We start from the raw sequence: 21,139 nt of genomic DNA, 5'->3' as shown, positions 1-21,139 counted from the left end.
TCTTCTCTGTTTTTGGCTGGTCTAATTTTTTGTCTAACTTGGTTGCTCCAACCCAACCCATTAAAATGGAAGCATATGCAGATCAACCCAATCCAATCAATTCTCTTGCCCCCTCCTCGTCCTCTGCCCACCAAAAAAAGAAAAAAAAAAGAAAGAAAAAAAAGGAGAGTTGTACAACACGGTGCTACTTTTACATTCAATTTCTTTTTCTTGTTGGTTGTCTCTCCATCTCCTTCATCATTATCATCATCTGCGACATGTCTCCCCAGCACAAATAAAAAATAAACCCAGCAACACAAAAAAATTAGCAACCCAGCAACCTAGCCCCAACCCCAGCACAAATAAAAAAGAAACCCAGCAACCCAGCCCCAACCCCGAGCAACCCACCAGTATAAGGAACAAAATCAAACCCAAAAACAGAAAAGAAAACCCAATCAGAGAGTGGGGGGGGGGGGGGGAGAGAGAGCGAGAGAGAGAGAGAGAGAGAGAGAGAGAGATGAAGGAGGAGAAAGAAAAATGAGAGAGATGACGCTGGCTGACCTTGGATGATGTTGCCTGTGTCGGGATCAGCAATCGGTGAGGGAGACGGCGGTGGTGAAGAGTGGGGGTAGGTGGGGGAGGGAGGAGGGGGGATCTGCGATCTGGATTGTAGATCAACATCTTCTTGTTTTTTGTTTTAAATTTATTTTTTCTTTTTTAGTTTTAATATTTTAAAACTAAATTTATTTTTTCTTTTCTGCAAATGGCGGGATGAAATAGGTTAAAGGTTAGGGATACTATATATCTGGTAGGAAAAGACCATTATGGGCCTCACATGTTGGTCACGTGTGGGCATTTGACGGCAGTTAGCCAATATTAGACGGAATGGACTAATTAGGCGCAATTTGAAAAGAAAGTGGATTAAAATGATACAAAAAAAAGATCGTGGACTAAGTTGGGAAAATAGTGAAAATAACTGGACCAACGGTGCAATTTACTCGGCTCCAAAATAAGGGTTTTCCTCAATAGCGTAGGCAGGAAGGCTAGCTTTGCCCTATTCGCTGCGCTTCGCTTGCTGCTTGTTCGGACAGGAAGGACTGGAAAGACAGACTCGATCCTTTCAGTCTCGAGGCCTTTGGTGCTCAAATTTATACATTTAATATTTAGCATTCATAATTTGGTATTTAATTTGTAATAAATTTGGCATTCAACATTTGTACCTCTTTCATTTACCTTTGGCATTCAACATTCATAGCTTTGGTATTCACCGCTCATAGCTTATTTTTGTAAATTTAGTATTCACCATTCATACATTAGAAAGCACAGTCCATACATTGGTTTTCACCATTTATATATTTGGTTTTCGCCATATACTTTGGGATTAAACATGTGTACCTTAGGTATTCACTGTTTGAAAAGTTAATATTTACCATATTTACCTTTGGTATTCACCATAAATTTTGGAGAAAATTGCACCAATGGTCCATTAACTTTTTCCAAAATCTCAATTTGATCAACGAATTAAATTTTGTACAAAAATGGTCCACGAAATGTCAATTGTGTCCCATTTTTGTCAAAATCTTCAACTTTATTTATTTTTTGTCTATTTTAGGAGTAAAATCGTCCACCCACTTCAACTTATCATCCCCAACCTTTTCTCTCCAAAAAAAAATCTCAAACTTTATAATTATTACTAACTTTACCTCAAATAAAATTAAATAATTTAAATTCTACGAACATGTATTTGCTGAAAATCAAAGTTTTATAGAAAGAGAAGAGGTTGAGGAAGGTAATTTAAAGTTGGTGGACAATTTTGCCTCTAAAATGGACAAAAAATATACAAGGTTGATCGTTTGAACTAAATTGAGGCATGATTGATTTTTCGTGGAACATTTTGGAACAAAATTTAATTCAAGAGGAAATTACAAATTTGGTCCACTTATTTTATACTTAGTTCAATTTTGGTTCACAATCTTTTTTAAGTTCAATTTTAGTCTACTTAGTTCAATTTTAATCCACGATCCTATTTAAATTATGATTTTAAATCATTTTGGTTGTATTTGCTTTAATATATAATTGAAGTATAAGTTATATTTTATCATTTCTTAGTCATAGGAACCAATTTGGAGTATTAGATTTAAAGAGAATTAAAGTTTGGTGAAGTTTAAAAAATCTGAAAATTTTTCACAAAAAATTGGTAGTTTCGGGTACCTTACTTTGGAGACAATTATCTTGAGTTTTAGAACTCCGATTTGAATGATCTTCATATGGTTGTAAAGAGGAGATGCATAGCTTTAAAACAAGTATATGTTTTTTGAATTTGGCTAAGATTTAATAGGGTAAAAGGCGGGACAAATTTGAGAAAACAAATCTGGACCTTTATTGAACAAGTGAAACAATTAGTGGACCAAAACAGAACTTAAAAAGATCGTAAACCAAAATTGAACTATGTATAAAATAAGTGGACCAAATATGTAATTTTCTCTTTAATTCAAACCAAATTAAGAATTGGGAAAAATTAGTGTATCGATGATGCAATTAAGCTTAAATTTTGCTATCGATAAATATAATTAATTTTTTTTTTTTTTGGGTATGAGAAAATATAACTAAATAGTTAAAGAGAAATTATATACATACCCAAAAATTTTTTTATTTTACTCAACTTCTCAATTTACCCAACAATCATTTTTATAAATTAATATTTTATCATTTTATTAAATCCAAATTACTATCATACCCTTATTCATAATACCCAACATTCCTCCCTCCTAAACTTACCTTCAACCTCACTTTCATAACTAAACTTCAAATCTTAAACCAATTTTTGAACTCATATCATCAAATCAAGGTTGTTTTGATGAATAGAGAGTCAAATCGTTGTTTTGGAGCCTTTAAATGAGGGTTGTGTGCAAACTTTTTTGTGTTCTAAATCCCATGAACAAATTTGGATTTGCGCAGTATTTGATGGACCAGTGCCGAATATTTGCATTATGTTTGACATGTGTCTACTGAACATTTGCATTTTATTCGGCAGACACCTGATGAACTTTTGCATTATATTCGGTAGATGCCCACCAAATAATGATAGGATGTTCGGCAAGTGCCTACCGAACGATAGTTGTGTGATAATTTTAAACATTTTTTCACTATTCGGTGGGTGGTACCTGCCGAACATCCTATCATTATTCGGTGAGCACCTGCTTAATATAATGCAAATGTTCAGCAGGTGCCTGCCGAATAAAATGCAAATGTTTAGCAGACATTGGTCCACCGAATGAAGCGCGAACCCATATTTGCTCAAGTTTTTAATACTCACAAAAAAATGCAAAAAATTGGCACACATACCTCATTTGGAGCATTGAAAATAATGATTTAACCCTCCATTCGAGTTAAAACATTTGATTGGATGATATGAGGTCAAAACTTTGGTTAGGATTGGAGTTTGGTTATAGAAGAGGTTGAAGATGAAGATGAAGATGAAGATGTGATGTTGGGTATAGAATAAAACAAAGTTTTTTTTTTTTAAGTTGCATTTGTCCTCAATGGTCATTTTATCATGGGACATAATTGTCTATTCATAATTAAAAATTTTGTTGGGTAAAATAAGAAGAATGTTGGGTATTTATGGAATTTCCCATAGTTGAATCATACATAAGGCATTTATGATTTTACGGTAGGAGCATAAATTAAATTGTGAAAGAATAAAGGGCGAAATTGCAAAAGAAGATCCAAAATTTTCAGTTCGCGGGCGAGTCCGCTGAAAACTCAATTTCCCTCACTGTGGAAGTGGAACTATGTCAACTGTTACCTGATACTTAAACGGCTATTTTCAACGTAAATTTAAGAGGGAATGTCTGAGCGCGACTCTACCTCTAGGTTTCACCGTCCGCAGTTGAACTCTCTGAGCTTCCCACCATGGCGTCTGGTTCGCCTCAATCGCGCATCAATCTGGTTTGGCTCCCAATTCAATTTGTATTATGAAACCCTAGAAATTCGCAGAGATCATCTCACATTTCAAACATCGATTCTCTCTCTCTCTCTCTCTCTCTCTCTCTATATCTTCACGCATTTACTGGAAGAATTCCAGATTAGTTTTGTATTGGTTTTGAATTGACGCACCAATTCCTTCTCTAATTTCATATGTTTTTTCGATTTTTATTTCTTTGAATATTAATCGGAAGGAGTTGATGGATTCAGAAACCCCATGTTTCCTGTTTGGTTGACAAGAAAACTGAGCGAACGAAGAGCATTTATATAATTCATTAATCTCGAAAATGAAGTAATTTTAAAATCCGGTTTTGCCTAACTCAGTAGTTGCTTTTCGTTTGTGTGCATGTTACAGTTTTTTACTTCGAAGAAAAGGAAGCCATTGTCACCCGGTTTGAAGTCTGGGAGAAATGAAAAAGATGTAAAGCCCACAGTAGAAGGTTCCCCTAGTGCCAAAGGCACCTTGGACAATTATTTGCGGACTTCACAGGACAATGATAACACTGTGAAGCCTTCAGCCAAAGTTTGTGATTCCTTGGCCCGGAAAGATCAAGTTAGAAGGAATTTGGCATCAGAGATTAATAGTTCTTTGAAAAATGAATGTAAACAGCTCCCTTTGTCTTCTCATCTGCACTCTCAAACTAGTGACGCTTCCAAAGCAAATCAGAAGGAAACATCTAAGGGATTAACCAAGGTGGGTGATGTTGCGGTTGGAGGTTCTGCAAGGGATTGCTCAACTTTTGCAGAAGGTGTGGAAAATGCAGAGCTCAAAAAGTTTGCAGCAGACTTTATGTCTTTGTACTGTAGGTATTGTACTGCACTGTAACAGTTTGGGCATGATTGTACATACATTGTTATTTATGAGCTTGCTATACCTGTTATTTATATTCTGCATTCTGATATTTTTTTTTTTTGAAATCTATATTGTTTTATATTCAGTGATCTTCAATTGAATGAAAGTTCTCTGTCAGAGCTGAAAGTGAATGACCATAAGAGACAAGCTAGCCCATCTTTGCTTGAAGGGGAGGATAAGACATTTAAAAAGAGGCATTGCATTACCAATCAGTCACATGCAGAACATGAATCCAGTTGCTCTAGTGAGAAGAGTTCTGAAACCATGCAGTCTGGTCATGTTGATAAAAATGGGGTATATATTTTCAGCTCTTCTGAAAATGTGGTACCCAGTGAATTAAACTTATAATCAGACATTTACTTATTTCAATAATTAAATTTGAATTGTTATCTTTTTTAATGTGATGGGCAGGTTACCATTGTTAATGAACTGCTTGAACTTCAACCAGCCTTGAAAACATGCAGTAATACACCTAAATTATCTTTAGACATGTTTCAATGCTATACACCAGGCTCGTTGACCGGTAAATCTTGTGTTCGTGAAACCCCCAAGTCAATAGGTGGAAGCTCGTTATTTTCACCTGGAGAAGCTTTCTGGAACGATGCAATTCAACTTGCTGATGGTTTGTGTGCCCAGGCAGCAGAAGCAATTACTGTTGCAGATAGCGAATATCATAGTAAAAACTCATGCAATTTGAGAAATGCACACTGTGACAGAAAGTCAAAGGAAATGCTCGATGAAGGTGACCATATGGATAAGGGTGCTGATTCAGGGCCAATGGGGAAGCATAGAAAGGACTTAGATAAAGAAGTGTCCCCACTACCTGTTAAGCATTTTGATTTCTCTTGTGAGGACAAAATCTTAGATAAAAGTGTACCACATCATTTACATGCATACAATTTAAAAAGTGTGGCTCATGGAGGTGGTGAGCAACCCAAATCCAGTCTTACAGACCGTAGAGGTCTAAGAAATACTGCTATTATGATCCGTTGCAGCAAATCTCAGGCAAATGAAGTGATCTGTTCCAGCAAGTCTCATGCAAACCAAGGGATGTTCCAAGAACAAGATACAGATTCTGTTAATGCAGTGACCAAAATGAAAGTGGATTTGTCCATAAAGGATAATGATAGCATGGCAGTTTATTCACCAGTTGAAGTCGTGAAGTTGACTAGTAACCGTGAATCTAGTGAAGCATGTACTCCTTCAAGTTTTGTGCCGCTTAAAGATTGTCTGGATCTTAACGGTTGGCTTCCACCAGAAATATGCAGCATATATAGAAAGAAAGGGATGTCAAGACTTTATCCTTGGCAGGTATCTTTGGAACCTTGAATTAAGCCATTCTCATGTTGTTTATTATTATTTATTTATTTTGTCAATTTAAATGTATTCCATTTAGTTAAAATGATCTGGTGTAGTGGTTTGGCCTTAGATAAAAAAATATGCTTCTCCTTACTGTTAGACTAAGATTTCATTGTGTTTGGGGATTTAGACATATGCTTTTTTTTCCACAATTATTTTTGGGTTGTGTCTGAGTACTAGCACTAATTAGTTTGAAGCATAATGTACATACATTCTCCACCTTTCAGGTTGAATGCCTTCAGGTGGATGGTGTATTGCAGAGAAGGAATCTTGTATATTGTGCATCGACCAGGTAGTCATGCAATTGGTATTTATCTTAGCTTTTCCATCATGTTGAGTGCTTTTGAATGCTCATTTGTAATTCGATAATTTCTTCTAGCAGCAGTTTGTATATGTTCTTCTGTGCAGAATTATTATACAAGTTGGGGGGGGGGGGGGTATTGATACCAAATACGATGAACATTATATGTCCCTTTGTAAAATGAGGCTCTATGTAGGGCGTCATTATTTAAGCCAGTGGCGCTTGCAGAGTTTTGAGCCAGAATTGTTTATGTTTTTTATAGGACATAATTTTTTATTGATTTATTAATTTGTATTGTTTACCATTTTGTTTGTGCTTCCAATTGATGTATAAGAAGATCTTTTTTATATATATTTTTTTCAACTTGTATGTTCCGTTACATTTTAAAAAGCTGGAGTTGTTATTCTGTAAAAGGAGTTCATAGTTTTTTCTTGGTTGGTAAGGCATCTATATGTTTCTTAATCTTGCTTCCTCTGCCACAGTGCGGGTAAAAGTTTAGTTGCAGAAATTCTAATGTTGCGGCGGGTCTTATCATCTGGAACAATGGCTTTACTTGTACTTCCTTATGTATCAATTTGTGCAGAAAAGGTGATATTGTTGTTTTCCCTGAAATTTGCATGCTTATATTATTGTTTCTTTTATTAATATCTTTTGTTTTCAAATTTCTTTCCTACTTGGTGCAGGCAGAACATTTGGAGGTACTTCTTGAACCACTTGGTAAGCGTGTTCGTAGCTATTATGGAAACCAAGGTGGCGGAACACTTCCCAAAGATACTTCTGTAGCCGTCTGCACAATAGAAAAGGCAAACTTTTTAATCAACAGACTGCTGGAAGAGGGCCGTCTTTCAGAAATTGGAATTATTGTGATAGATGAACTGCACATGGTACTCTAAGTCATATATTTTCTGGTTATATATCAACAGCCTGTTATAACTGCTATTCATATTTTACATTTTCCCTTTGAAATAACTTTTCAGTTTGGTTATCTTTTTTGGGCTTATGGATGGATTTATTAATTCTTTTCATATTTAAAATTATTAACAGGTTGGTGATCCAAGTAGGGGTTATCTACTGGAACTTTTGTTGACAAAACTTCGTTATGCAGCTGGTGAAGGAAATTCTGGGTCAAGTAGTGGAGAAAGTTCAGGTATGAGCAGTGGTAAGGCTGACCCTGCTCATGGTCTGCAAATTGTTGGGATGAGTGCAACTATGCCAAATGTGGCAGCAGTTGCTGATTGGCTTCAAGTAAGTGGAACTATAAAACACAACTATTGTCCTCCACTATATCCTTGTTGAGTAAATGTCTCATTGTAGGGAGTTGTCATTAACACATGCAGGCATCCTTACTTCTTAGCTTAGGCATGCGAGATGAGAGAGTTTTCTCATAATAATATAATAGATTTTCACATCTTGGGGTTTGGGGGGGGGGGGGGGGGGGGGGGGAGGACACACATCTTTTGTTGTCTGCAGCTTTCCTTTGTAGGCTGGCCACTTTGCATACCTAACTTTTCATAAATATGCATGCAGGCTGCACTGTACGAGACAGAGTTTCGACCGGTACCATTAGAAGAATATATTAAAGTTGGTAACACCATTTATAACAAGAAAATGGAAATTGTTAGAACAATCCCCAAAGCAGCGGACCTTAGTGGTAAAGATCCAGATCATGTTGTGGAACTGTGCAATGAGGTTGGGACTTTTTTACATTCCATTTTTGAGTGAAGCTGTTTTCAGGCACTAATTTGGTGGTTGATCAATAATTAACTGATGGAATGTATCTCAGGTTGTTCAAGAGGGTCTGTCCGTGTTAATATTTTGCTCTAGTCGAAAAGGATGTGAATCAACAGCTAGGCATGTTTCAAGATTCCTCAAGAAATTTTTGGTTAACATTCACAGTGATGACTGTGAATTTAATGATGTTGCGTTGGCTATTGATGCCTTACGGAGGTGTCCGGCTGGTTTGGATCCAATATTAGAAGAAACCCTTCCGTCTGGTGTTGCCTACCACCATGCTGGGCTCACGGTATTTTTGTATTCTTTTTTTGGGGTTGTGGTCTTCCGTTAAATTTAACTAATTATTGTTGCTCTTTTTTCCCTATATTTTGTGTTCTTTTTCTTTTATAAAGACAATTTCAATTGTTAGTTTCTACAAATAGATAGACTAGATAGTTCATGAGTTTTCCTCTTTATGAGTCTGTCTATTTCTATCTTTTCTTAGGTTGAGGAAAGAGAGATTGTTGAAACCTGCTACCGTAGAGGCCTTGTACGGGTCTTAACTGCTACATCTACCTTAGCAGCTGGGGTTAATCTGCCAGCTAGGAGGGTCATTTTTCGTCAGCCCAGGATTGGGCGTGATTTTATTGATGGGACAAGGTACAAACAGATGGCTGGTCGGGCTGGTCGTACCGGAATAGATACAAAAGGAGAAAGTGTATGTTTTGGTGGTTAAGTATGGTTTATTTTTTATTTGTCCTGGGTACCTCTTATGTGATTATATATTGTACTGGCATGCAGTTTAGTTTGTTTTTTAGTAGATCCACTAATCTTTGTGTAATTGTCTTTTTATTTTTATTTTTGTATATTTACTTTATTCCTTATATTAACTTCATCAGAAGGTGTGTCCATCTCAATTTTATTTTAATCTTTCTATTTTTTTTTTTTTAACTTGACCAGGTACTTATTTGCAAGACAGAAGAGATTAAAAGAATTATGGGGACTCTTAATGAAAGCTGTCTACCATTGCGTTCTTGTCTATCTGAAGATATGAATGGAATGACTCATGCAATCTTAGAAGTTGTAGCTGGGGGAATTGTTCAAACTGCTAATGACATTCATCGATATGTTAGGTGCACACTTCTAAATTCCACCAAACCTTTTCAGGATGTGGTGAAATCAGCCCAGGAATCTCTTCGGTGGTTGTGCCACAGAAAATTTGTAGAATGGAATGACGATACTAAGTTATACAGTATCACACCTCTTGGACGTGCAGCTTTTGGCAGTTCTCTCTGTCCTGAAGAATCACTTGTAAAGATACTTATCCTTATTCTTGTTCTTGTTTAATTAATTTTCCAAATAGGTTTTGCTAACTGTATGGTATTGAGCATAAATTAATCAGTGCACAGACTCATTTGTGCGATACGTTATCTTTTGTTTTGCGTAGCTGACCCCCAGTAATTGGAATATAGATGTTGAATTTGACATTAATCATGCTTTTTCTATTGGTGTTCTAGATTGTGCTGGATGATCTTTCCAGAGCAAGAGAAGGATTTGTACTTGCATCTGATTTGCATTTAGTTTACCTAGTAACACCAACAAATGTTGATGTTGAGCCTGATTGGGAACTGTATTATGAACGGTTCATGGAATTGTCTGCTCTTGACCAGGTAATTTGCCCCTTTCAAATGTATGTCTTAAGCACACTAATATAATTTATTTTACACTTATCTATTTCCCTGTGAGTTGAGCATTACGTCAGAATTTTATATGACTTTATGTGTGTGGACCCTTTTGTTTGATAATCAGACGGATTTTATGGATTTCATAATTATGGTTCTCTTAATTTCTTTTTTCTCACATTCTATTTTCTTGAAATGCAGTCTGTTGGAAATCGTGTTGGAGTGACAGAACCATTTTTGATGCGCATGGCACACGGTGCACCTGTGCGTGTATCAAATAGGATGAGAGAAAATATGAAGGGGTTGCATGGCAAAGAAAACGGACTTGGGATTACAAACAATGCTGTGCTTCCGGATGATCAAACACTTCGAGTGTGTAAACGGTTCTATGTTGCTCTCATCTTGTCAAGACTAGTTCAGGTGCCATTCTTTTCTTCCTCAGCCTGACATATGCTGCAACCTCAAGGTCACTTATTGCCTGCTAGACACACAGAGACATACATGTTGAGTTTGTACCATGCATTCACATATGTTCGTATGTGCTTTCTTTTTAATCTGGTTCCACAAAAGTCAGGGGAGGGAGATGTCACATGCAAATTTTTCTAGTCTGTCATTTTTTCTTAATTTTTCTCCTTATGGGTGCTATCAGTTTAGTCACCTAAAAAAGGATTTTAAATCCTTTAAAAAAAAAAAAAAAAAAAAAAAAGAACTGGCTCTGCTTCTGTATTATTTGTGAGATTTTTTGCTTTTGTGCCTTGCTAAATACATATTCTTTAAATCTGGGTGAAGGAAGCTGCTATCACCGAGGTCTGTGAAGCTTTTAAAGTGGCCAGAGGTATGGTCCAGGCCTTACAAGAGAATGCTGGAAGGTTTGCATCCATGCTAACTATGTTTTGTGAGAGGCTTGGATGGCATGATCTGGAAGGCTTGGTTTGCAAGTTTCAAAATCGTGTTTCATTTGGAGTGAGAGCAGAGATTGTAGAGCTTACTACCATTCCATATGTTAAGGTAAGTGAACCCTATTCTTTTATCCATTCCTGTTGGTGAAAAGAGATGCTCATAGTAAAATGCCTTTTTATTGATATCTGACGGATTCTCAACAGTGGTTTTTCTGTAAATTATATGCATTGACATTTTCCAGTATTTGTAGGGTTCTCGAGCAAGGGCACTCTATAAAGCTGGCTTGCGTACGCCTTTAGCAGTTGCTGAGGCCTCCATCCCTGAAATAGTCAAAGCTCTTTTTGAATCTTCATCATGGACTGCACAAGGTGATGTAATGGAACTTTTATTATGTGGCTTCTTTCAATGATAAGTGACCTGTAATGATATCTTAATAGCATTTGAGTTTCCTGATGAGATTATGGTTTGCATTGTAAGCTATGTTTGATTTGTGATTATTACAAGGGCTATGAGACGTACAATAGTTTCATATCTTAGTTCTTAGCATTTATTTTCTATGGAATGATGATTTATCAAGTAAATTGCATTTGTTGGACCTTATAAAAGGTTGAGTTTTGAGTACTAATATAAATTAGTAACTATTATAAAGCATTTTTTTTTTTTCAAGAAAACAATCTTTTCTGGGTGTTATGTCAAGACCTTTTCTGGAATATGATACTCTTTTTGCTGTTGCAATGAACTGCACAAAAGATACTATTGCCAATCAAATAATGTACAAGAATTAGTTTTCCACATGCCTGTAATCTTGTATGTTTACTTGGATGCATGTGTTTTATGTGTATGTGTGGCAGGGTTTCTGATTATTTATCAATTCATATATGGCTCTAGCTCTATAGTTTGCACACTCTATATGCTAGTTAGAATTATTTAATTGATTTGTCACTGGAATTTGAAGTAAAATTTATGGATGGCGACTAGTTCAAATAAATGATGTATTTTAGTATCAGATACTTGTCAAATTACTTTAATCTGATTCATTGGTTTTAAAATTTTAAAAAGGATCAGAAAGTGCTAATACAAGCATTTACTAATTTGTTGTCTCTTTCCTTAATATACTTCTGTTTCAAACCCCCCCCCCCCCCCCCCCCCCCCAACACCCCACGGAAAAATATTTTATGAAGATAGAGTTTCTTTTTCCCCTATATTCTTTTAGTTCCTGTTCTTTGTTATCCTGCTCTATTGAGTTTACTTTCACAATTTTACTATATCTTTAAGGTTATTTTTTGTGTGTATTTTTTTACCTGCATTCTCTCCTAATATATGACTTTAGAAAATTCAGCTCAAAGACGCATCCAATTAGGAGTAGCCAAGAAGATCAAGAATGGTGCGCACAAAATAGTTCTTGAAAAGGCTGAAGAGGCAAGAGTTGCTGCCTTCTCAGCTTTTAAATCACTTGGATTGGATGTCCCACAGTTTTCTCGACCATTATTTTCAGCTGCTGGTGGAAGTCCCAGAATGCAAGGAGCAGAAAATTCCTCTGGTGATGACAATACTAGTAGCTTTGCTAATGTAGAGCATCAGTATGCTGTTAAGCCATCTTTGGAAGGAAGGGCTCATTCTGATAAGGTTTCATCAGAAGTGGTGAAGTTAACAAAAACATCAGATATTGGTGTGGCGGCTTCAGCAGAAGTGAATTCAACAGGTGTCATGCAATCTGTAGTACCAATTGAAGGGTCTGTTACCCTTAGGGATGAGCTTAATGCTTCTGTTGATCAAACCAAAACTGCTGGTTTGACAGATCTGATTAAGTTACAAAGCTTAGGTGATAGAACTAGGATATGCAAGGAGTCTGTTGATATTGAAAAACAGGGATGTCCTGAAGGGGAGAATTTATCTTTTGGCTGTAAGGGCAATGCTTCGGAGAAAGGCCCTGTTCATGCAATTAATAGTCCTGGTGGATTTGATTCTTTTTTGGATCTCTGGGAAACCACCTCAGAGTTCTATTTTGATATTCACTATAACAAAAGATCCGAATTGAACTCTGCTGCCCCCTTTGAAATACATGGCATAGCCATCTGTTGGGAAAATTCTCCTGTGTACTATGTCAATATTCCTAAGGATCTAATGTGGTCTAACAGCAGTAAAAATGATTGCTTAGTTTTGAGTGGATCAGGTGATAGAAGTAATAAGTTACCTCTTGATGATTTGTTGGAGCTGGCTAGACGTAGATGGAACAGGATTGGTGAAATAATGGGGAAAAGAGGTGTTAGAAAATTTACTTGGCAGTTGAAAATTCAGATTCAGGCACTTAAAAGTCCTGCAGTTCAAGTTCAGAGATTTGGTTGCCAGAATCTTGCAGGGAAAAGTATTTGTTTTGAAATCATAGATGGCTTGTTTTTATTGTTGCCCCCAGTTCATATAAAAGATGGAATTGACATGTGCATTGTGACCTGGATTCTTTGGCCCGATGAGGAGAGAAGCTCTAATCCAAACCTGGAAAAGGTAAAATAAAGAATAATATAAACTATAATCCACTTTCTATATTTGAACATTCAAGCATGTTCATTTGTCTTTCTGAAGAGATGTTTTTCTTCCATAATTCTTTTGGCTTTTTTTAGATAATGCCAGATACTTTCTTATTTCCATCAAAGCAGTTCCTAAAGGAAAAACTATAATCTTTTCATTCAAGTAATATTTAGATGTTATTCGTTTTTCAATTTTCCTTATGAAGCTTAAAAATGATTTATAGGAAGTTAAGAAAAGGTTATCCAGCGAGGCTGCAGCAGCTGCAAATCGGAATGGCAGGTGGAAGAATCAGATGCGAAGAGCTGCACATAATGGTTGCTGCCGTCGGGCTGCACAAACACGAGCCTTATGTTCTGTTCTTTGGAAGTTACTTGTTGCTGAAGACCTTACTGAAGCACTTATAAATATAGAAACTCCGTTGGTAATATCTTTCATCATATCTGTTTTTTTTTTCTTTTTTCTAAAGGGGTATTTCTGATTTTATCTTGGTCATCTACTTGTGAATTGATAAGATAATACTAATTATGGACAATTGCACAATTCTTTTTGATAATTATTATTTTTCCCCCATGAACCATTCTTTTATTATTGATCATCTTTGAAAATAAAAAGCAAAAAAGATATGAAAAATTTGCAGAAGTTCCATTTAAGAGGTCTGTAATTATTCCACTACAAGTGTGCCACTCCTGTAGTTGCTTTTGCACATATAAATGCATGCTGCAGTTGGTTGGTTGCTTGAGAACCCGTGTCCAACCACTTTAAGTCTGGATTAAATGTTGTTATACTTCTTAGTTGGTTAGATACCTCGATACAACTTATTGTTTGTTTGTATGCTAGGTTAATATTCTTGCTGACATGGAGCTTTGGGGAGTGGGTCTTGACATGGAGGGATGCCTGCAAGCACGAAATGTGTTGGGGAAGAAGCTAAGGAATCTTGAGAAGGAAGCTTATAAGCTGGCTGGCATGAAATTTTCATTATCTACAGCAGCAGATATTGCTAATGTACTGTATGGACACTTAAAGCTGCCCATACCAGAGGGACGCAACAAAGGAAAACAACATCCAAGTACTGACAAGCATTGTTTGGATTTATTAAGGTATAGAGAGACTTCTTTTCTTCTGTCATACCTCGTGACCTTATCCATCCTAAGTTGAATCCACATTACGCTTATCGTTAAGTGAAATAAGTGTTCTAGGCTATAGGTTTTCTTGCTGGTTTGCGTCACTGGAAAGCAGGCTTTGCAATGCGATTCAAATCCTTTTCCTATAGCTTTTTCCAGTCTAGATTGGGTAGAACAGATAATACCACATGTGGAACTTTTTGAATACACACACAGGTGGTCTGTCTGTCTGTCATATCTATTTAATGATATATGTTCTTTTATCAAGGTTTTTGCATTGTAATTTTCTTCTTGCATTTTGATACATGCCAACCCATGCATATTAGGCAGCTTTGGTTTCATTTCAGGAATGAGCATTCTATTATTCCCGTTATTAAAGAGCATCGAACACTGGCAAAACTCTTAAACTGTACACTGGGATCAATTTGTTCACTCGCAAGGCTATCCGTGAAGACACAGAAGTACACATTACATGGTCATTGGCTCCAAACATCAACAGCAACTGGTCGGCTTTCAATGGAGGAACCTAATCTCCAGGTTTGGGTTTTCCATCAGTCATTTTATCCTCCTCCCTTCTATTTCTTTCAAAACTTGACAGTAAATGTTATTATAATTTTGTGGTATGCAGTGTGTTGAACATATGGTTGACTTCAAAATGAATAAGGATGAAAACGGAAGTGAAACTGATGTTGATCATTACAACATTAATGCTCGTGATTACTTTATTCCTACTCAGGTAATGGTAATCTTGTTCATGTCTTCAAATGTGCTTTAAGTATTATGGTTAGATTTATACCACAAAACTCAAGAAACTCTCAAACAAAAAGCCCATAACAGAAACTCTCAAGAGTGTATCTTACTCATGCTCTTCCTCTCTACCTCCCCTTTCCTCTATTCATGGGCTACCCTGACTAACCTCCTCTCTTGTTTCCTGAATTGTAACTACTTACCGAGCTTGTTTTAATAGAGCCCTACATACCTTGTTTGGAGAATATAAGATATTGCTTTTATCATTTGATCTTTGAATATTTTAAATTTTTAGAAACTCTTTAAACTGGGTTTGTTTTGGTTAACCAGTCAAATTATATAGTTTTCCTCATGGAATTTGCCCTATATCTAGACATAATTAAAGAAACATTATAAGAAAGAAAATTCTAAACCGTGGTAAGGACACTATAATTTGATGGATAAGTTAGCTTAATTTTGATGCTGATCCTTTCTACATGCATCTGGCTATCTTTCCAATAGCTTCTGTTGTTGGACTATTATGTATTGGTGGTTTTATTTTTTAATACAAAGTGTAGACTGAACACTATTTTTTTTCCCCCTGACGGGAAGCAGAGGCCAACTTTGATGATGATCTGAAAGTGATGGAGATTTGAGGTTCTAGTAAATGAGGATGTGGGGAGAGTAGAGACCGTATTGTAGTACTTCTAGATAGATGAATGTTTTTTGTGGGATTTTTAGGAAGGGGCAAGGGACGGGGTTTGTGACTCAATGGTATACATTAGTTAATTTTTCCCCTAATTTCTATTGCAGGACAACTGGTTACTGTTAACTGCAGATTATTCTCAGATAGAATTGCGGCTGATGGCACATTTCTCTAAAGACTCCTCACTAATTGAACTCCTTAGTAATCCCCATGGTGATGTCTTCACCATGATTGCAGCTAGATGGACTGGGATTTCAGAAAATTCTGTTAGTTCCCATGTACGAGATCAGACCAAAAGGTTGGTGTATGGCATTCTTTATGGAATGGGTTCTAACAGCCTTGCAGAACAACTGGATTGCAGCCCCGAAGAAGCTTCTGAAAAAATACAAAACTTTAAAAGTTCTTTTCCCGGAGTTGCTTCTTGGCTCAATGAAGCAGTTGCTTATTGCTGCAAGAAAGGGTGGGGACATCTTACTGCTTTCCTTGTTACAATGAATTTTTCAACTCATTTAGAGAAAGGTAGCAAATACATCTAAAAACCATGTAGGATTTTGGTTTCTATTTTTCCCAATTGATTACGCTTTCTTAATTCTTCCTCTAATTACTCAATTCCTTTGATTAATTTTCCTTTTTCTTCTAACTACATATGTTATCAGTGCGATCACTGTTAAGGATTTTTGTATTGTATTTAGTATCTTTTTTCTTGGCTTATGAGGAAAGTAGTTTTATAGATTCTTTTACTGGCTTTTGTTTTGTTCTTGGAATTGTTGTTTCTTCTTTTGGTGATCCTTGGGAAAATGTAAGAAAGTAGTTTTATAGAGTCTTTTACTATCTTTTTTTTTTTTGTTCTTGGAATTGTTGTTTCTTCTTTTGGTGATCCTTGGGAAAATGTAAGAAGAAGCATCTCATCATAACCAAAAGGGCTTGATGTTGATTCAGCATTCTTTTTGTCTTGTTCTTTTTCTTTCTGAGGAAAAGAAAATGTAATGCAATGTTGTAAGCATTTATTCTTTTAAGTTATATCAACTGTTGATTATCTGCATATTTTTGTGTCACAGATATGTTGAAACCCTTAAGGGTAGAAAACGGTTTTTGTCAAAAATAAAATTTGGAAATAGTAAAGAAAAGTCGAAGGCTCAGAGACAAGCTGTGAATTCTATATGTCAGGTACAATAACTGTCTTCCCTTCCTTCTGTTGGGAGGAGGGGTGTGTGGGCTTTATTTTCACAAGATTGTAATATTTATGTACTAATTTCTTCCTTTTACAGGGATCTGCTGCTGACATAATTAAGATTGCAATGATAAACATTTATTCTGTGATAGTTGAAGGATTTGAAAGGACTGATTCTAATTCTCCACTTGCAACAAAGTTTCACATGCTGAAGGACCGCTGCCGGATTTTATTACAGGTTGCTTTCAGAAATTTTTTGCTATTTATTTTCCTATAATTTTCCTCCTTAAAGTTCCTTGGACAATTTGAAATGTGGAAGAAAATATGAATAAATAATATGTGGAATTTCTCAGTTACTTCATCTTGTTAGCTTTGTTAGTGAAGCTTATGTGTGCTTCACTTAAACTGTAACAAATTGTTGAAAGTATGTTGAGAGATAATCTTGGTGATTTCTATCCAGGTACATGATGAATTGGTACTGGAAGTTGATCCTTCTTTGATAAAGGAAGCTGCTTTGCTGTTACAGACAAGCATGGAAAATGCTGTTTTGCTTCTTGGTATATTTTTTATGTTTCTGGATAATTTGCTTGATACTTTGAGGACATCTGTTTACTGTACCTTATTTAATTATTTGTTTTCCAGTTCCTTTGCAGGTCAAATTGAAAGTTGGAAGAACGTGGGGTTCTTTGCAACTTTTTCAGGCCGAGCAATATAAAGATAAAGCTATCGTGCCTGATCCATAGATTGACCAAGATGCGTTCTTGGTATTGATCTGAAAATGTAAAAGTTTCATGACATTAGAAGTTGATTGATGGCTGTTGCAACCAATTTGTGTATGTCTGGTTGTCAATGAAACTACAACATGTTTTCTAGTCAATTTTAAGCTTTTCTTTTTTCAAATTTCCTGATGCCAAGTATATTTCTTATACACAGGGAAATTCCTCACATCATCTAGAAGTTGTGCATCCAAGTATGTTTTATGGAAAATGGTATAAACAACGAGAAACTATTCTTCCAGTTTTGGTATTCAAGCTTTTAGGATGTAGTGATCTGGTTGACATTTGGAGCCATCCAAGATGTTCACTTCTGAGAATGTCATCTGATGAGATTTGCTGGATGTAGTGACCTTAGTGGGATGGCAAGTAAGTTTGTTTAAATTATTTGTTTGGAAGTAATTTGGTGTATATTATGCGAGCATTTTGTAGTTGTCTGAGAATTTTATTTACGTTTACTCTACTGTTTGCTTTTGTGTGTTTATCTATAACCGAAATTGACATTCTTAATGAATGTTATGGCAATTAATTGTCTACTGGTTAGTCTTTCTTGTTAATGAAGGTTTCTCTACATTACCAGCCCATTCTTATGTGATTTTTTTTAGGGCTAATTACAAATAAGTCAATAAAACTTTTCACAATTACATTTTAATCAATGCACTTTTTCATAATTTCATTTTAGTCACTATTGACCAAAATGAAAAAAATATGAATTACAATAAATTAATAAATATATATTATTATTCATATTTAGATTTGTATTAGGTTTGTATTTGACTTCTACGCAGCAAAAAGGCTTAGGGTTTAGCTCTCGGGTTTTGGGCAGAGACCTAAACCCTAAGCCATAAGTTTCGGAACACTAATTCTAAATCCTAAACCCCATTTCGAAACCCTAAACCTCATTTATATACCTTGCACTGCATTTCTATACCCTAAACTAAATTAATGGCAACGTCATAATTTTATGCCCATAAGTAATGAAAAAAAGGGATGGTCAAATTGGTATTTTCCAATGCATCAAAATACATGACATCATCAAGTGGATTGGGCTTAGTGACTAAAATGGGTTGGGTCATTGACTAAAATGTAATTTCTCAAAATATACCATTGATTAATATGAGATAGAAAATTTTGTATTGACCTATTTGTAATATTGAAACTTTTTATTGACTTTTTTGTAATTTGCTCTTTTTTTTATTGGAGCAGATACAAGAATTTACCAGTCAACCATTGGAGACAACGGAAGTAGGACTACAAAGCCAAGCATATTATCTATAACAGAATATATTAAACATGCCCGCTATAGCATGCTTTATGAGTATAGGTTAAGTACATAGTGGCAAGAAGTAATTGGGCAGATTTTCGAACTGTTGCCATTGAAACAATGCTAAGTGATCATGGAACTGATGGGTTCAATTCATGTGGTTTTCTGGTTTGGAACCCAGACAATGTGATCCTTGGGAAGAAAATGGCAAATGGGAACGGCTCCTGGCGTAACTTTAAGCACTTGGAAGGCCAAATGCTTTGGGTTCCATTCTGATGTCTGTATGGCAGACTGCTACTGCTTTAGCGCTCGCCCCATCAGCGCCTTCCAGGGGCACCGTATAAGCTCTTGTTTTTGTTGCATGGCAGTAATAGACAGCATACGCATAGTTCAGCTTATGACACACAACGGATTTGTCACCTGCCATCTTCTTCACTCCAGGAGCTATTGTATACTTGTGCATAGTGGTTCCTTTTTTCACCTCTGTCGAGATTGCTTGAATGTTTCTTCCCAGCTTGGAAGTGCTGAAGTCAATCATTGACTCTAAAGAGGTGGCACAATATTTTTCCTCTCCTCTAATGCCTGGATTTTCACACTCTTCAATGGTTTGCTTAATTGCATCAGCTTCCACAGATCCCTGGTGTCACTGAAAATTCGTTCAAAATTTCTGGCAGTTTCTTGGATGAGAAGGGGATCGATTCTGCAGTACTGTGTGGCAGGAAAGTTGCTGTATTTGAATTTCCAGTGAAGTGCAAGTTCATTGTTGTCCCAGGATGCATGTCCTTCTCCAAGAAGAAGAGAGCTACGCCTGGGTCTTCATGGAGTTGATTCTCAGTGGCAGCATACTTATATAAAAATGGGGTTTTTCCTGGTGGTACTCCAACATATACAGGTTTGCCCTTGTGACCTGTACTTACAGACACTCCTCCTTTGCCAACACCAACATGGGTTCTCTTGCCAGGCTTTCCGGTGTTCACACCGACACCACCACCTTTGCCGCCTACATTCACACTGGTACCACCTCCTGGCTTTCCTTTCCCAGTTTGCACATTCACCCCACCACCTTTGCCAACATTGACATTGGTGCCTCCAGGCTTTCCTTTTCCTGCTTCAACGTTGACACCACCCTTCCCTACTTCAACAGAGGTGCTCTTATCTTCGATCAAGTCTGCAAATTTGGCAACATAAATGGAAACAAGTGATAAGATGAGTGAGATTTATAACTGAGATATGTTTGTGAAACTTTTCAGATATTGTGGCTTTTATTGGCATATATGTAAGAAAGGACATAGAACTCTAATTTTCTGTTCAATGAATACTATTGTGGCTTTTAATTCTAAAACACATCATATCAAGTAAAATGGTAGAATTTTGACCCAAAAAAAAAAAAAGGTAAAATGGTAGAACAGGAGCTATCTGAGATTCTAAACACAAACCTGCAGGTTGGAGAAGTTCACTGAGAGATTTTGGCATTGCTGTGTTTGGCAGGGTAGTTTTCCAGAAAAGTTGAGGTGTTAGAGCAGCATGGCTTGCCACCAGAGCGAGCTGCAACATTCGAAACCCTCATCAGTATGAGATCAGAAAATGAAATTAGTAGATAATACAAACAAACCCAAATGCTTTTCATGGACAGTGAGATGGAAAAAATCAAATTACTGAACTTACTGTGAGAAAAGCAAAGATGAGTGGGAGACGAAACCCCATTGAAACTGAAATTTTGCAACAGAAACAAAACTAGTAGTGGATGAAGCAAGAAAGAAACTCAGAGCTTGCTAGCTTATATGGTAACAAAGAGCAAGTAGCTTCAACATTTATAGTGGGAATTGTACTCTGTACTAGAGCCTAAAGGCTCAAGGTGATGGGTGCAGCAGTAACACTAACACACCACCAGCATTGTCGACAATTGTAATTACTACTCCAATTGTCCATGGCTCACTCACTTCAATTCATTTATGTCAATTGGGACAGGTGGGGAACGTGGGGACTGGACAAGTGCTTGATGAGAAACAAAGAAAGAAAACAGTTGTTTTTCGATCCGTTTTTGTTTGTTTTCATGTCCCTTTCTATTTTCAGAGAAG

The 21,139-nt window shown here is 36.4% G+C and overlaps 1 protein-coding gene and 1 pseudogene across 2 annotated transcripts; one reads left to right on the top strand and one right to left on the bottom strand.

Annotated features, from left to right (window-relative positions):
* The first annotated feature begins 3,831 nt into the window (after nucleotides 1–3,831).
* On the top strand, nucleotides 3,832–19,138 carry LOC147278922 (MUS308 and mammalian DNA polymerase-like protein). Its single transcript, XM_086249666.1, has 28 exons — nucleotides 3,832–3,930; nucleotides 4,322–4,773; nucleotides 4,906–5,113; nucleotides 5,231–6,130; nucleotides 6,406–6,470; nucleotides 6,962–7,067; nucleotides 7,163–7,363; nucleotides 7,524–7,724; nucleotides 8,007–8,168; nucleotides 8,263–8,502; nucleotides 8,698–8,910; nucleotides 9,153–9,503; nucleotides 9,710–9,862; nucleotides 10,076–10,294; nucleotides 10,664–10,882; nucleotides 11,025–11,142; nucleotides 12,114–13,276; nucleotides 13,524–13,721; nucleotides 14,138–14,397; nucleotides 14,748–14,958; nucleotides 15,050–15,157; nucleotides 15,961–16,313; nucleotides 16,912–17,020; nucleotides 17,122–17,262; nucleotides 17,485–17,581; nucleotides 17,667–17,857; nucleotides 17,958–18,166; nucleotides 19,004–19,138. Exons 1-26 carry the CDS (start codon nucleotides 3,895–3,897, stop codon nucleotides 17,765–17,767), a joined length of 6,585 nt encoding a protein of 2,194 aa, XP_086105792.1. The 5' UTR covers nucleotides 3,832–3,894; the 3' UTR covers nucleotides 17,768–17,857; nucleotides 17,958–18,166; nucleotides 19,004–19,138.
* LOC147278921 (BURP domain protein RD22-like) lies at nucleotides 19,081–20,885 on the bottom strand (annotated as a pseudogene). The gene is made up of 3 exons (XR_015123235.1): nucleotides 20,727–20,885; nucleotides 20,498–20,606; nucleotides 19,081–20,229 (listed from the first exon to the last, which is right to left on the bottom strand). The product of XR_015123235.1 is annotated as a BURP domain protein RD22-like (transcript).
* Nucleotides 20,886–21,139: the final 254 nt, after the last annotated feature.

The sequence above is a fragment of the Dryas octopetala genome, chromosome 7 (genome assembly GCF_963921425.1).
Source record: "Dryas octopetala chromosome 7, drDryOcto1.1, whole genome shotgun sequence".
Classification (NCBI taxonomy): domain Eukaryota; kingdom Viridiplantae; phylum Streptophyta; class Magnoliopsida; order Rosales; family Rosaceae; genus Dryas; species Dryas octopetala.
This window is presented reverse-complemented; position numbering and strand designations above follow the sequence as displayed.

Excerpts from the sequence above, each read along its gene's own strand:
- LOC147278922 (XM_086249666.1), top strand. The coding sequence starts at position 3,895 with ATGGCGTCTGGTTCGCCTCAATCGCGCATCAATCTG. Across the intron at positions 9,504-9,709 it reads TCTGTCCTGAAGAATCACTT|ATTGTGCTGGATGATCTTTC; the intron begins GTAAAGATACTT and ends TTGGTGTTCTAG. Across the intron at positions 14,959-15,049 it reads TGGAGGAACCTAATCTCCAG|TGTGTTGAACATATGGTTGA; the intron begins GTTTGGGTTTTC and ends TGTGGTATGCAG.